We start from the raw sequence: 17,500 nt of genomic DNA, 5'->3' as shown, positions 1-17,500 counted from the left end.
ATCCACTAAGTCAAAGTTTTCTCAGAACTGTGAGACTCGTATTCATAACGGACAAAAGCGCATTGATTTTCCGAAGCTACAGTGTGCGTGTTTGATGTGCGTATAGCGAATTAATGTTGTGAAAATACTGACTTACTTGTCTGGCTTTGTCAGAGTGACCTTTACCTCAAAGAGCCCAGCCGAAGACCTCAGCCGCATTCTGACACCAGTCAGACAGCACCGCCACTCAAATGACACTGAGAGAGAGAGCGAGAGAGAGGGGGGGAGAGAGAGTTAATGCATGTATGAGGTTAGTCGTATGATGGAAAAATGATGCAAGCAAGGTACAGAGAAGCATGGGTAGGAAGAGAGAGAAAAACACACACACACAGAACGAGAGAGAGAGAGAGAGAGAGAGAGAGAGAGAGAGAACTGAGAGCAAGGGAGCGTGAGTGTGGTTGTCAGAGTCCCATGACCAGTCTGGGTTTATCTGATGCTGTCGAACAATAAGCCAGCAACACTGCCAGCGCAGACCCATCTCCTCTCTTCCGCCGATAAAGCGCTTTTCTCTCTCTCTCTCTCTCTCTCTCTCTCTCTCTCTCTCTCTCTCTCTCTCTCTCTCTCTCGCTCTCTCTCGCTCTCTCTCTCTCTCTCTCTTTCTCTCTGTCTCTCTCTCTCTCTCTCTCCCTCTCTCTCACGCTTCCTGACAGACCTGCATGGTGTGTTTAGCCCTGTGTCCTGCCGCTGCAGTGCTGATGCCCCACATTGATAGCTGAGATATCAATAGAGCTGCCAGCATTGGCTTACATCAACATCCTGGCTTTGGGAGGAGGATTAAAGAAGGCCTGGGCTTTTTATAGGCCTTTGCTACCTGTATATGTGAATGGAACTGAATCATCACAACACAAGAGCCAACTCTCTCCGGTTCGGGGTCCATTTTACTCCTGCGGACAAAGGAACCTTTGATCCATCTGTGCCTTTTTGCCTCTCATTTCATTATGGTTTAAAAAAACAAAAAACAAAAACAAAAAAAAACCAGAGGCTAGACAGGGTGTTTTGTCTGGGAATTCAATTATTTGTCTGCTTGTGTGAGTGTATTTTTTTTGGGGTTTTTTTGTTAAAGCACTGTATTAGACTCTGGGAACTTTGGAGAGAATTTTGTTAAATAGACGGAAATGATTTTTCCAGAGAAGCTGCATGGGTGTCTGTGACCTGTATAGTTTTGTCATCGTGTATGATTCAGTAAATCCATTAACTTACGTTCTACAAACCCACATTCTTTATACTATACTATATATTGGTGTGCACAGGGATCTAGAGTAGCTCTGTGCGTGTGTGTCACTGGTCTACTCATGTAACTCGCTGTGACAAGTTTTCAATCAACAACCTTCACTTCCCCCCAGCAAGCAGCAACATATTCTGCATGCTGTGTGTGCTGTGGTGTTTTATACCCTTCCCCGTCCCTCTGTCTTTGTTTCAGTTTTTATTCTGTCTGCCTGTCTGTCTCTCTGTTTCTGTCTCTCTCTCTCTCCCTCTCCCTCACACACACACACACACACACACACACTCAGAGGCTGCTGGAGAGGACGTGTAGCAGCAGCTCAGTGCTGAATGGCGTTTCCTGGCGTGTGAAAGGTGAGCTGCTGAAAGGTTTGTTTGTCATACCTGTGGCCAACAGGCTCCTCACACAGTCTCTGAACCCTGAGCTCTGATTGGCCAAGCTCAGAATGAGAACAGGAGGGACACATCCGTGTTAACCAGGTGTTCCTTTTGTGATCCTTACCTTAGAAATGAGTGTATACAGGGGGGGAGAGAGACAGAGAGAGGGAGAGAGAGAGAGAGAGAGAGAGAGACAGAGACAGAGACAGAGACAGAGACAGAGAGAGAGAGAGAGAGAGAGAGAGAGAGAGAGAGAGAGGCCTTACGTCCTACTATTTTTTCCCTAAGATAATTTTTGGTGTAGTTTAACATAAAGATGTCCCTCTCCCTTTAGAACGTCTAATTGTCGGCACTGTATCATTTGCTCAGAAACCACACTGACACCTCAGTGAAGTCGTTAGTCCTTTGGGAACCTTGTGTGGATGCAGGCCTAAAAGCTTCAGTATGTAATCAGAAGCATAAACTTCATCACAATGACACTATGTAGCATATTCTACTGGTTTTTTGGAATCGTTAAGGGAGACTTTCTACTATTTTCTCGCACAGGAAAATGAAAAAGAATTTGATGAAATTTGGGATGCATTTGCAGCTCTTTTGATTTCAGAGGTTGTTATTTTAGAGGTTATGTATTTGACAGCATGTTTAAAAGACCAGTTTTTTTTTTCTATCTTTAGAAAGGCAAGGGTGGTGTTTTTGGTTTTGTTTTGTTTTTCTCTCGCCAAAGGGGATCACCTAGATCCGGAGTGTTACACAACACTAGGTGGGGCTGCCCCTCGGCTGTGATTTGGAGAGCTGACAGAAGCTCAGGTGCTAGAAGTGCACCAGTGGGTGTAGCTTTGTTCTGTTAACCGTGCCTTAGTACCTCGGAGATGTTCCTATTTTTGATGTACTTGATAGGTTTGTCTCTGCTTGAATAGTTATGCTGAAAGGTCATGCCCAGTCATTTTCTCGTCAAGCCAGTTTCTCCTCTTGCTCTTATTTAATGAATAATTATCTGTGTGAGCATAACTACCCAGATTCAACAGCTGCAAAGAGCAAAGAAGAGGACCAAGAAATGATTAAAGAAGTATTACTCATTGTCACTGACAGTAAGACGGTTATGTCGCATGCCGCTCGTGGCTTTCTATACGACGATGCAGGCAGTTGCCCTCAGTGGCGTGATGTCATTTCCTCTGATGCCGAACGTGCTTTTTTTGCGTAACTGGAAAAAAAAAAGAAAAAGTTAACTGTCGCAGTTATGTCACAATTTATTTTTGCTACTTTTATATGTTATTTTTCTATTTAAATGTTTATTTTAAAATGTATTTAAAATGTTCACTGAGCTTTATAATGGCGTTTAGGGGTAATCTGTGTGTGTGTGTGTGTGTGTGCGTGTGTGTGTGGATGTGTGTGTGTATGTGTGCATGCGTAAGGTAGTCAGCAGTGTCATTGAAAGTGGCCAGTGTGCTATAGCTTTTACAGGAATAGACTGTAGCATGGCATTGTGTTTCAGTCAGACTTGCCAAGGTCAACGAAGTGTAAACAGATCTGCTTCCTGCAAAATGGTGGATATGTGTCAGAATCAGTAGTGTTTACAGATCTGTCCCAGCTCTAACCCTCATGTATACCAAGCACTACACAACAGAGTCTGTAGTTTAATTTATTGCTTTTTATTTATAGTGTAGATGCTTTAATTGTCGTAAATATTGTACTTCAGTGAAACTGTAATATCATTTCATGTTATTTATAGCATGAGTACAATGATATGATTATGTGTATTACTGTAATAATATATATTTTTACCTGAGTGTTGTACAGCAGTTTTGTGTGAGTGCAGTATTTAGAAATAGAAAAGCAGGCATCTCTGTTGGAGCTTGTCCCCTTACTCATTGCCATGGTGACAGCCAGTCTGACCTGGAATGTCGCTCAGTGCTACCGGAGGTTCAGCCCAGCAAAGCTCAAAGTATCAATTAGGACAAGCCTTCCACCCCCACCCCCTGTTTCCACACACACACACACACACACACACACACACACACACACACACACACACAGAAAGCCCTGGTCTGGCCTGTGTAACTCATTGGAAGTCTAAGAGCACCTATTTGACCAGATTCCACTTTCTCAAATTGCAGGAAAGAACTTAACTGATGGGCTTGTCTTATACACTGACCTACGAGACACATACACGCACACACCCGTACGTACATAAACACTCAAATGGTTAAAGCCTGTACTGCAGACTGATGCTTCACACACACTCACACGGTAAAACAGTCAGCGGCTGTTGTTTAGACTGACCTAGACGCAGTTTTTTCATCCTGAACTCTGTCCAACCACAAACACACATGCATGTGCACATTAATACACACAAACAGGGATGCATGCGGTAATTTGTACTGTATAGTAATGCACACACTGGAAAATACTAACCCTACCTAACCCCTACCCTTGGCTAAATCTATGGCAGGACCGAAAGCTTATGTGGTTAAATGCTTAATGACCAGTATCCACTTCATGGAGAAAATCACTGAGTTCTCTCAGCTGGACTCAATCATGACAATTTAGGATTTAATTTGAGTAATTTGAGTCTTCTGCTATTGTTTACTCTTTTATTGATTCTGTGGATTTACAAGTCTGCTTGTTAAAGTCAGCAAGCAGTTCAAATTCTGTCATGGGATGACTTCACTGTAATTAAAATATATGCATCATTAAAACTATTAAAATAATTGTTCAGTATTTAAAGAAAGCATGAACTTAACATTCTAATGGACAGATGGTATTTAGTGAATAAGGAAGACTGAAGGAAAGGAAGGTGGAATTGAAAAGAGTGTATGACTGTGTCAGAGAGAGAGAGAGAGAGAGAGAGAGAGAGATACAAATCAACCTGAATGACAGGACACAATTAGACAACAGCTGGTGCAGCACACCCAACTAGCAGGTTATGGAGGGCTTTCCTGTGAACTGCCATAAATCACACACACAAACACACACACACACACACACACACACACACACAGAGAGAGAGAGCAAGAGACATAACCTCTCTCTTTCCACATGTATGCACTTTCCTCAAACAACACACTCAGTTGTTCACTCCACAAGCACATAGACTCTCTCTCACACACACTCTTCCCAGAATCCAAACCAAATCTCTACACGTTTTGATGGCACATTGTTGTGCTGTTGGGATCTGGCCGCTTTCTCGCAGTCATTCGGATAAATACATGCCTCACTCATGTATTTCTTTAGAGTAGTTTCGTGCCTAGTACTGGTGTTAGATCAGAGTGTACAAGCTGCGGCTGATGTTTTGACAGTTGTGGTGCTAACTGTGGCTGTTGTCAGGACAGTAGTACGAGTAGTGCATTTAAAGGTTTACTTAACTATCAGATAGTGAATGTTAATTGATAAATACTGTGTCTGGCTTTCTTAACAACTTAAAAAAAAAAAAAAAAACTGAAACGGAAATGTCAGTGCATCATTTAGTTTTCTAAATTACGGCACACTAAAGCGACTAAAGGAAGCTAAATCCTGGGATATTCTGTCATTTCTGAAACTGGAATGGAATAATTTAGACAGTGTTCAGTGAATGCTGCATAAATTATTGACACTGCTGAAGAACTGTGGCAGAGCAGATGTGCTTTGTGGGTGTAGCCCTGACTAGGCCAAGCCAATCAGAAGAGGCCACACCCCCTTCATCGTAAATATGTCTTTTGTCAACCTCAGATTGTGACTTAGGACCAACAGTGATTCATGGAGCAACATCCCTCACCCTCTCTCTCTCTCTCTCTCTCTCTCTCTCTCTCTCTCCTATGTGGCCTCGTCTGTTGCAACACATCCCTCACTCAACTTCCTTCCTGCTCCGCCCTCTGAATGTTAATACCTGCCTGTCATCATCTCTTTGCTCTCTCTCTTTCTTTCTTGTCTTTTTTTCTGAGCAGACCCTTGCTGTGCATCTAGTAATTACCTTAGCAAAGGAAGGGGGGGGGAAAGCCTTTCATTTAGGGGATGTGCAATTATCTCCAGAGAACACAATAAAATTGCTTCCACCTTAGAGGAACAGGGTATTTGAACTTTCAGCGCAGTAAGTCCCCCCACCTTAGAGAGAGAGAGAAAGAGAGAGAGAGAGAGAGAGAGAGAGAGAGAGAGAGAGAGAGAGAGCGAGCAGCACTAAAGAGGAATTTTTTTTTTTCCCATGTGTCCTGAGGCCAACCACCAGTGTTTGAGTCAGGTGTTCCTCCATATTGTGAAGTCAGAGCTGCTGAATGCTGAATGTCTTTTGTTTTCTAGCCTCTGCCTTTTTTTTTCTTTCCTTCTCTTTTTTCTCTTTTTTTTTTTGGAGTAAGGAAATCTTTGGATGGAATTGCTGACTACCTTTTGGGGTTTGATTTTTTTGATTTAGTGACATGGCCCCTAGTTCACCTCACGAGGAATCTATAAAGTTGTTAAGGCCATTGTAAATGATGGCTTTATGGGCATTCCAGCTGCTGCTGAGTACCAGGCTTTAGTTAAATTGATGCAGTACTGAGGGGTAGTTAACGTGATGGTAACGTGTAAGCCGACATAAACTGCAGACCTCGGTTCTGGTTCATGCGTGTGTATGTGTGTGCGTGTGTGTCCATGCATGCTTGTGTGTTTCTGTATGTATATGTGTGTGAGACAGTTTCTTCGAATCACCTGTGTTTGAAGTGCTGTTCTGTCCATGGTTTGGACCAGCGATAGTAGCTGTCGGATGTCATAGTTTGGACTGGAGGACTCAAAAAGTCCAGGTTTTAAAATTATATTTACTACACTGCTGTTTAACTGGTGAGAATCAGCATTGATGTGTGAAAATCACAGCACAAAGTTAGTGCTCTGATAAGTGGAAGTCACTATTAAAGGCACATTCTAATTGATGGCTCTAACTCGTATATTTACACAGGTGTCATATTGACCCAAATCATCCTAAAATGAATAATAATAAGATAGTAATTAAAAAGTCAATGAATTATGCAGCAGGATTTTACGGTTTTAGCTGTATTTCTCTTTCAGAGCAAAGCAAAGAGTGTATATGAACAAAAAGAGTGAGAGAAAGAGAATCATTCTGTGTAGAATGGAATAGTTCATCACTGTGAACATCTTCAACACAGAATCGTGTCATTTGTGCCAGCAGTCATTACCAGCTATCAAACACTGCAGGTCTAATATATAGTCTATGACTATGTATAATATATTACAGCACTAATATATGGTTCATATATTTATGTTGTATGATGATTAAGATCTCGTGTATGGAACGAATGTGTGGTTGTGTTCAACTGTTTGAGAGTTTCCTTTTACAGGGTTCATCAGCAGTGTTTGTGTGTAGGCCTAGTGTGTGTGTGGGTGTGTGTGTGTGCGTGCGTGCGTGCATGCGTGTGTGTGCATGTGTGTGTGAAAATAAATTTGAGGCAGGGTTGAGAGGTAGGTTAGGTGTTGTATGCACAATAGGCATGTAAACTAAGTGGGCTCTTCTGTTGTGACACAAACAGGTTTGTCACCGGGTTACAGGGATCTGGTTGCCCTCGGTTACTGAAGCTGAATGACCTTGTCTACCTGGAAAATCAACACAGTCTTTTCTCTCTCTCTCTCTCTCTCTCTCTCTCTCTCTCTCTCTCTCTCTCTCTCTCTCTCTCTCTCTCTTTCTCCCCCTCTCCTTTTTCTTGTTATAATTGGGATTTTGTCATCTGTTCTTCAAAGGGTCTAATTGCTGTTTTCCTCTGCTGCACATTACCCAGACCCTGTTTCATTCTTTCTTTCTGTCTCTCTTTCTCTCTCTCTCTCTGTCTCTCTCTCTCTGTCTCTTTTATTTGGGTGTAATCAGGGCTGCTGACAGGGTTTCCCTTTGCTTCCTGCCCCCTCCATTCCTCCTCCCCTCCTTTAAAACCGCTCCCTCGTTCCTTGCTCCTGGGCTCCTGCCAGACCACACTCCTCCGCTGTAAAAGGAGGACAGGAAGAAGGGATTAAGGAGCGGTAGAGAGCTTTTCCCCTCTCCATCTCTTTTTTTGTTCCCTCAGCTTTCAGATCCCTTCATATTTGTGCTGCACATGCCTCTCTCTCTCTCTCTCTCTCTCTCTCTCTCTCTCTCTCTCTCTCTCCCTCTCTCTCTCTCTCTCTCTCTCTCTCTCTCTCTCTCTCTCTCTCTTTCTCTCTCTCCATCTTTATTGCACAAGAAACACTTAACACTTAACAGATAAAATAACCCAAAGCAAGATTGCCCAAGCAGATAGTTGTACAGACACACAAAGCCACACACTTGTCCATGTTGTTTTTGACTGCTGCAGTGTTTGTATGGTGTGCGTCTGAGTGTCTATGTGTGTCTATCTCTCTCTCTGTGTGTGTATGTGTGTGTGTGTGTGTGCGCGTGCGTGCGTGCGTGTGCGTGTGTGTGTGCATGCGTGCGTGCGTGTGTGCGTGCATCTGTGTGTATGTGCATCTATGTGTGTGTGTGTGTGTGTATGTGCGTGTGTGCGTGTGTGTGTGTGCGTGCGTGCGTGTGTGCGTGCATCTGTGTGTATGTGCGTCTATGTGTGTGTGTGTGTGTGTGTGTGTGTGCATGCTGGTGTACAGGGCAGTAGTTAAATGTTTTGGTTTCACGCTAGAGAGGAAACTGATCCGGATGTTTCCCTGGATCTGTCTTTGAGTCACCCTCATCACTCAGCACTCTGTGTATGAGCATGTGCGCGCGTGTGTGTGTGTGTGTGTGTGTGTGTATGTCTTTGTATTTGAGTTGTGTGTATGTGCAAAGATTAACTTTCATAAAGAACAGGCTGTCCTGGAGGCAATTCGTTAGCCCCCTGCCAGTGTTTTTGGATTTAAATGGCGTGTGTGAGAGAGAGAACTTTGTATGTATATTGTGGATGGAGCAATTGTGTGATTACAACACATTTATGCGTGACTTTCCTGGGACTCTGAGTTTGTGACCCTTTCCCCGATGTTGGCAAACAGACCTGTCTCTCAACACAAATGCGGTTTTGCATTACCGATCTCCCATACAACTTTGCTTTTTGGAACTTTGGTTTTGCTGTTAAGTTGAGGGTATCGTGTCTTACATCATTCACCTAAGCATTACTTAAGTGACCAGACATGTTACTTTATTCAATCCCATCCTCAGACACAACTCGTTTTTAAACCAAAATCTCTGTCAATCCTATGTGTTGCCTGGTTTCACTGTTTCTCAATTCCTGTTCTATACTGTATCACTGCTAGAACAAAATAAAAGAGTAGAACTTAGAAGACTTTGAGTTGTTTTTGATATGTTAATACAGCAGCAGTGTAGGTTGATATAACTTAATGCTGGTTGGGATGTAGATTTGGATCAGGGGCTGTACAATGACAAAAAATGAAACTTTATGAGGGCTTAAGCACCGATCCATGTGATTTGGCTTGTAGTATACACTAATATTTACACTGTAGATGCGTGCAAGAAAGTGCAGACGCAAATGGGTGTGCATGAATGCCTTTGTCCTGCTGTGTGTGTGTGTGTGTGTGTGTGTGTGTGTGTGTGTGTGTGTGTGTGTGTGCATGTGTGAAACAGTGGCCCCTGATGCACTTGTCCAGCTGCCATTTTGATTTGGTTAACATGAGGAGGGCCTTGGGCTGAGGGCCAAGTTCTGGATTACTCAACATGAAGAAGGAAGGAATGGAGTGATAGAGGGAGAGGGAGAGAGAGAGAGAGAGAGAGAGGGAGGGAGTGGAGGAGGAGAGGGGGGAGTGGCGTAACTATGCACAGCTGTGAAGGCACATTCCCCCCTCTGTTCCACGGCCCGGATCTGGTGTGTTTGTTGTCGTGGAACTTCCGCTTGTTAAATGAAATTGGGGGCCCAGGCTGTCCTCCCAGAAGAATGCTGGTACTGTAAAGAGACTGGAGCCAAAACCAGCTCTCTCAAAGCCCTCCCTGTGGACTCCAACAGAGAAAGAGAGAGAGAGAGCGAGAGAGCGAGAGAGAGAGAGAGAGAGAGAGAGAGGGGAAAAGGATGACAGACATGACAGAGAAAGAGAGAGTGGAGTAGAGAATAGAGTATGGGACAAATGAGAAGCAAGAGGGACTCTGTGCTTCACAAAGCATAGATTTAGACAGCTCACACACATGTACAGAGAGAGAGAGAGAGCAAGACTGCATGTGTGCATGTGTGTGTGTGTGTGTGCGTGTGTGTGCGTGTGTGTTTCCACTGACTGCCAGCTTCATAGACATACGTCGGGAACTGTGGACAGCTGGGCGGAAAGGCCTCTTTGTAAAACAAACATACATGTATTTTATGGCTGCATTTTACAACGCTTTTATTCCAGTCTTCTGTGAACTGACGTTTCAGCATCTCTCCCTCTTGTTTCCTCCATTTCTCCACACCTACACAATCACCCTCTCATTTCCACTCTAACACGTTCTTTCTTTCAGTTGGCACGGATAAGGTTCATAATGAAGAAAAAATCTTTTTCGTGTTCCTCGCACAAAGAGAGAGAGAGAGAGAGAGAGAGAGAGAGAGAGAGAAAAAAGGGTTTTATGTGAGATGTGTGGTGGATAAGAGTGTGTTTTTGCAGATCTGGTGGTGAAGGTTTACTGCTTTAAGCAGCTGTAACTCTGACAGTAAGAAGGTCACCTTGGACTCGAGCCTCATTACAGCTCCGAAACAGCTGCTGCAACCCTTCAGCTGGTCCGTGCATGTCTGTCTGTGTTTGTCTGCCTGCCAGTCTGTCTGTCTGACTCAGTGTCTATACAACCATTTGTCCTGTTTGTTTGTCTGACTGTTGGTTAATCTCATATTGTTCTGAATCTGCGTTGGCGTCCGGCTACCTGATCTGGTCAACACTTTCTGTCTCTTCTGTGTTTCCCCCCTCTCTCTATCTCGCTTTGCTGTAAATCCTGACCTGTTTGAAGCTTGTTTTCATTTCAGCTCTGTGGACTTTCTGCACTCATTTTCCACAGTTCCGTCTGTAAGCATGAGCCAGACAGACAGTGGACTGACAAGTTTTGGAAACCACATATGGTGGATGCCATCGATAGGCTTCAGACTCAACTAATGTACTCTCAGGCAGAGAGCCAGACTTGAGAGAGAGAGAGAGAGAGAGAGAGAGAGAGAGAGAGAGAGAGAGAGAGAGAGAGAGAGAGAGAGAGAAAGAGAGAGAGAGAGTTTCAAAGATCCCTCTCATCCAGCTGAAAAAGGTGAAAAAAGGGTTGCCGCAGAAGCAAGTGGTAAAGAGTGTAATGAAACATAGAAGTTCTGCAATAACCAGAGATATTTTTGTTTGTTTGTTTGCTAGAGAGAGAGAGAGAGAGAGAGAGAGGTGCTTGACACTCGGCATTCAGCAACCTTCAGAGATAGGAAGTGGTCTGTCACTGGAGCATAATCAGTGTAGTGGGAGGAGAGCGATGTCTGGAATGGTGTGTGTTGTTAGCGTCAGTGAAACTTGGCTCATATACACAGCGGAAGAAGCTTTTTTTTCAGAAATATGTTTTGATCAGGTCGACTGATGTAATGCAGACCTCATCGTGTCCTGTGTCTGTTTTTTAAACAGTCAAGAAAAGCTCTTCTGTAACAGACTCAATTCAAAACACCACTCTTGCCAAAGGAAACAAAAAGATTCACAAAGATGTTTTGAGATCATAGTCTTGTCTCTCTGTCACCCTAAACTTTATGAAATTGAGGAAACAATTGACAGTCAACATGTTTTGGTGGAGAAACCTGTGTTATTTTTGGAGACAGGTGGAAATTATAACCCTCCCACCACCAAAAGTGACAGCTCAAAGACCACATCTATTCATACTGATCTTTCCAAATGACTGCAGTCTCAGATACCTCTCCAAAATTTGATCTGAAGTCCCATAAACTATCAGCCCAGGAAAAAAAATACTAAACACTTCTCTCTCTGTCCCTCTCTCACTGTCCTTGATGCTCATTCTCTCTTTCCCTGTCTCCCTCTCTCTCTCTCTCTCTCTCTCTCTCTCTCTCTCACACACACACACCACACACATACACGCATGCACTGTTCTCTTAGAAATTCACGTGTCAGATGCGGCAAATAGTGGTAAACAGAGTAAAAGAAGGCCAATACTGTTGTAAGACACTGTAAGGTGATGGAGTTACTGGTGGTCGGGGGTGTTGCGGAGAAGGTGTATGGGGGGGGGGGATGGGGGCGGCTAATGACTAATATCATTTGACCTGTACTAAGTTACGGTGGAATGGAGGCCCATTGGGATTGGGGATATGGGATGCTGTGAGTCTCAGTAAGTAGGCTCTGTTGTCTCTACATTCAGCAAACATAGTCAGCTCCTCTCCAGCGTTTCTTTTACAGTGAGATAAGTGGTGACGCGTGTCAAACAGTCGCGGTGCTCTCGCTGCCACTGCCGACACGGGTGACAGATTTTACTTTCAGTCAAATCAACAGACTAGCCACGTTACCAAATTTCAAAGTTGTAGCAGATGCTTCTACCTTGTCAACAGTCAACAAAAAAAAAGTCGTGTGTGTGTACAAGGACTCAGTGTCCTTGTGCTGAAATATTTTGTATGTCCCTTGATGCATGTCTAGTCACTCTGTAAATTAAGACCATTTGAATCAAGCAGTGCCCAGAGCTTGTGTTTGTGGAGTGACACTGAAATTCATAGTGGTCAGCTCAGACCTCAGCCTCTCAGTAAGAGTATGTAAATTAAGCTGTAGCACATCCAAAAACGTATCACCACCAAACACACGTTCTCACTGTTCTCATAAACCTCTCAATAGCCTAATATTCCATTGAAATATGTGTGTGTGTTTGTGTGTCCAAACTGTTCCTGTTTTTGCTGATTGTAACATTTGACTAAAGTCTACCCCCCCCCCCCCCCACACACACACACACACACACACACACAGACACACCAACACACACACACACACACACCAACACACACACACACACACCACCTCAAACTAGTCTTTTCTGTCAGTAATCCAAGATGTCAGGTGGAATGATGTTGTTATGAAAGAGCTCGTCAACACCTGTCACACATGCCAAATGCCCTCCTCCACCTCCTGCTGCTCCTATCTCCCTCCTCCACCTCCTGCTGCTCCTATCTCCCTCCTCCACCCTCTGGATCCTTCAGCACAGGAAGCCTATCTTACCAAAAGATGGATGGCCTTCTGCTTTTGCAGTGAAAAAGAAAAGAAAGGAGAAAAAAAAATCTCCTCTTAGCCTCAGGACAATCAGATGAGTTTAACAGTCTCCTCTGAAAGCTAATGTGTGTGTATACACAAAGAAGGAGCTGGTCATACACCATACAAATAAATAGAGGAAAGCAGATGAGTAAATCATTGCCTGATTTAGCAACAGATTTTCAGCCATGTGTGTGTGTGTGTGTGTGTGAGTGTAGCTTGTCTGCAGGGCAGGTACTGTTATTGAGTTCATGGTGTCAGTGGGTTCAGGGAGGCATTTCCCCATAGTCTTCTCTTTAGTACACACAAACACAGGAAGAGAGCCTGGCACTACTACAGTGACATTAACCCAAAACCTCCGACAGACACTCGCTGTCCGTTCTCACGATCAGAGCTCTGTCCATACACATTCACACGCACACACACACGCACACACACACTCACACACACACTCGCACACTCGCACACTTTTAAACTAAATCTCATCACTGTCTGGATTGACAGTCATCATCAACACATACATGAACAGCTAGGGTGCACACAAACACACACACACACACACACACACACACAATGTACATATTCAACCTCTTACCTTTATGTCTGGATTGACAATTACCACCATTAAAAAACGCACACCCCGCACAGACGCTGTTTTTCCTTCTTTTAGGCAATGTAGGCGGGAGGAAGATCTCCCAAGTTGCACAGAACTTTCTCTCTCTCTCTCTCTCTCTCTCTCTCCCTCTCTCTTTCTCTCTCTCTCTCTCTCTCTCTCTTTCATTCTATGCCTCCGTGTGTCCCTCTCCTGTACTCTGCTCTGTGTTTGAGTGACACTGTTGTCCTGTGCGGGTCTTGAGTGCTTAGCTTTCTGTAACCATAGAGGATACGCTAACAAACTAAAGGACAAATATATTTCCTCCCTAGACACGTACTCTGTTAGACCTATTATGGTTACAGCAGCTACCCACTTTGTTCTTTCCACTTAAAGACCATCTCACACACTCTCACACATAAGGCAAAAACTTAAGGCAAAAAAAACTACAACAAAAAAAAAAAAACCTCATGTGGGCACAGCTTCCCTGTGTCCGCTGAACAGATTTGGACTCTTCCACAGGATGTGTGGAGAAATGGGTAAGAGGGAAGAACCAAACTTCAAAAAGAGGGGCGTGACCCCGCTGTTCTTATACAGCCAGCGATGACTTCCTTTTGTCTTCCTGTAATTGTTGTTTCTCTCGGTCTGATGCCTGCTCTCCTTTGACACTTATTTGGCTGCTGAAATCCATAACATTCAATTCATAGTATCACAAACGCACGCACACGCACACGCGCGCACACGTGCACACACACACTTCATGCGGAGGCCTCTGTGTTGTAATCCATGTTTGATTTCATTTTGGAGACAGGCTGGGATTTTGAAAGTAGTTTTTTAAACTTCAAACCCTGTTTTAAACTTGCTTAATGAGTGAGATTTAGTGGCTACATAGCTTGGAAATGTTATTTTCTGTTCTGCGTGTCTTAGCCCAGTCTTAGGTGACTGACTCATTGTGTCAGTGTGTGTTTAGTTCTTAATTTTTTTACTTTTGTGAAAATATTCTCTGTGTTTTTCCTGCTATCACTTTGAACTGGTGGCCCTGCATTAAATACCTGAGTTTTCAGCAGTGTGCTTGGTAAATGTAATGTCACTCCTAATCTAATGACCAGAATAAAGGGATGTGTAAATTCAATGAAACTCAGGGTTATATACTGTATAGCCTTTCAGGAACAACTTTGAGCCAAAATGCATTACTGGTAAATGAATTAGCAGCTCACTTCAGTCAGTTCTGTACTTATAAGCACTCTGTTTTCTCCCTTTCCTCCTCTCTTTCTCTCTGTCTCTTTCTCTCACTTTCTCTCTCTCCCTCTCTCTCTCTCTCTCTCTCTCTCTCTCTCGCTCTCTCTCTCTCTCTTTCTCTGCCTCCCTCTTTCTCTCTCTCTCTCTCTCTTTCTCTCTCTCTCTCTCTCTCTCTCTCTCTCTCTCTGTCTCTCAGGCTTTGATGAGACCTGGTAGGTTGGATCGGATCGTGTACGTGCCGTTACCGGATGCCGCTACACGACGTGAGATCTTTACTCTGCAGTTCCGTCAGATGCCCATAGCGCAAGATGTGCACCTGGATGACCTTGTGACACTTACCGAACGCTACTCAGGGGCAGAGGTGAGAGGGCTGCAGAGGATAGCTGTTAATTTTCTGTCTATCTGTCTGTCTGTCTGTTTGTCTATCTGTGTGTCTATGTGGCTGCATGTGTGTCTGTCCTCTCTGTCTGTCTTCTTTTTTTCATATACATACAGTATGTATATTTGTTTGTAAAATAAATAAATATGTATTTATTAAACTAGTACATAAATGTGAAAGTAAATAATAAAATGTGTTACATTTAAGTATGTCAGCAATCCAATTATGTAACTAAGGCAATACAAAATTTGTGGCACTAATACCACAGTATATATGTTACTGTCTCAACGTCGTGAAAGTTAATAAGACCCCCTGGTATAGCGGACTCTGTGAAGACCTAATTTTGCCAAGAAACACAGGTGAATGTCTTGTGCATCATTAAAGTTCATACATCTCTGAGCAGTTTTTGTGTTAGTGGCCTACGTCTGCACGGGTGAGGTGGAGTCCAGTGTTTTAATGTGTGTGTATCAGTACCATGGGAGTTTTGTAGGAGGCCTGAGAGTGTGTAGTCCAGATGGATAACTACCTTTGGCAGAGATAGGTTGTGCATTTGGTGGAGCCAACATAAACTGTACCCTTAGCTTTGCCCTCAATAAGAGGCATAGCTGTCCTGTTTTAGCTCGGAAATCCAAACACTGTGGCAAAGGTCTCCCAGTCAACACCATTACTGGGGTTTGACTTTCCACCGGTGCAGGAAGAGGGACCTTTAATGAGCAGGATAGAGAGAAAAGAGGGAACAGACGGATGTGGAAATGAAGGGATGTAGAAATAGAGAGATGTCCAGGGAGGGTGAGAGAGAGAGAAATAGAGCGAGATGCTGTTTTGTGTTGTACAGTGTGTCTGTGTTGTGTCAGAGCTCCCTCGTGATTCTGAGCTCATGCACAAATGTTCCATTGTGGATATGCGTGTGTGTGTGTGTGTGTGTGTGTGTGTGTGTGTGTGTGTGTGTGTGTGTGCATGTGCATGTGTTATGTTTTGTGTGCGTGCGCGCGCGCGCGCGTGTGTGTGTGTGTGTGTGTGTGTGTGTGCGTGTGTGCGCATGTGTGAGAGAGACTTGCGGAGCCTTCTTTCCTGGCCGAGTGTAAACCCTGTTACTCTGTACAGACCCAATCCAATCCATACTGCCTACTCCGTAGAACAGCAGACCTTAGACTATGATGAAGTACATATGAAAATACATATGTGATAGAAGACATATTTTAATCTATGAAACAGGGAGAGGTTAGTGTTTATACTTCATTTTCAGTGTTTCGTTTTCAGTCTGTTTTTCCTTTTTTACCAAACAAGTTTTGATTTCTTAAACCTGAGCATGATGGAAAAACTCTCTAGCTTCTTCTTACAGGTTTTATTCTCATTCTCTTTGTATCATGTAGAAAACACCCCTTTCATCTTTAAATACGGCTTACATTTCCCAGTGAACACACATTTATGAAAACAACTATTAAGCTGGTCAGTTTAGAAATATTTTTTCTTTTAAAAATACTTTATTCGGATTTCCTATCTTTAGGAATCTTACATAATTTGTGTGCTACAGATCACATAGAGTCTCACATTCACACAAAACACAACCCCCCCCCCCCACACACACACACACACACACACACACACACACACACACACACACCGCATTCTGTCTCTCTCTCACTCCCTGTGAGACATTGAGATCAGGTCAAGCTGAAAAGAAGTGTGAAGGTATTTGCTTCTATAGCTCACAAAGATTGGAAGGCATCCATGAACACGGTCTCATATCCCTCAAACATCCCTCCCCCCTCCATTCCATCTCCCCCGCTCCTAAAGCTGCTTGGAGCGTGCTCACACCTGGTGTAGGTATGCAGGGGAAAGCAATCCCCCTCATATCAGGTGTTGCTTGCTGCTTTTGGGGGGCTTGGGGATTTGGGTTCACCCATGAACTGAAAGTTTGTTATTTCTGCTAGAAGTTACCCAGATTTTTTTTTTTTTTTTTTTTTACTGTTCTTTAAAAAAAAATCTGCAGTTATTATGAAATATGGCCCAAAGATATTTGACATTTGGGCTGTCTCTCCCTGGAGATGTCAATTGAATAGTTCAGTGCACAACTTTGTGCTGTATTTTACTATGAAAACAGAAAAGAGCAGCCAATATCGGAAACATATTTTGACCACGAAATGTTTTATGTTCTCTCAGATTTACACCTCCTGTGCTTAAATGATCAATTTTGTGGAACTAACGTTCTTCAACACAGTAACATCTTTCAGAGCTCAAAGTTTGTCCAGTCTGTGTCTTCACCCTTGGCTATCTGCTGAACACAGACATTTCTCTCCTTTCTGGATCAGGGCATTGTGGGCACTGGGTGGTGGAGTCTGAGTTGATGTTGAGCTTGGGTATTGGTGTTGGCACATGAGGCATCCTGCAGCTCCTGCAAGCAGAGGATGTATGTGCCACAGTGGATGGATACAGGCTGTGTATCAAGTCCTTATACGAACAGAGGAAGTGTGTGTGTGTGTGTGTGTGTGTGTGTGTGTGTGTGTGTGTGTGTGTGTGTGTGTGTGTGT

At 43.6% G+C, this 17,500-nt stretch overlaps 1 protein-coding gene across 1 annotated transcript in view; it reads left to right on the top strand.

Annotated features, from left to right (window-relative positions):
* afg2a (AAA ATPase AFG2A) overlaps positions 1-17,500 on the top strand; it is a 73,277-nt gene that overhangs the window by 44,546 nt on the left and 11,231 nt on the right. The window contains 1 exon segment of the mRNA XM_030765728.1: positions 14,787-14,951. Within this exon segment, the coding sequence (XP_030621588.1) occupies positions 14,787-14,951 (165 nt within the window).

The sequence above is a fragment of the Chanos chanos genome, chromosome 2, assembly GCF_902362185.1.
Source record: "Chanos chanos chromosome 2, fChaCha1.1, whole genome shotgun sequence".
Classification (NCBI taxonomy): domain Eukaryota; kingdom Metazoa; phylum Chordata; class Actinopteri; order Gonorynchiformes; family Chanidae; genus Chanos; species Chanos chanos.
Note: the sequence above shows the minus strand (reverse complement) of the source record. Positions and strands in the feature narration are given on the sequence as shown.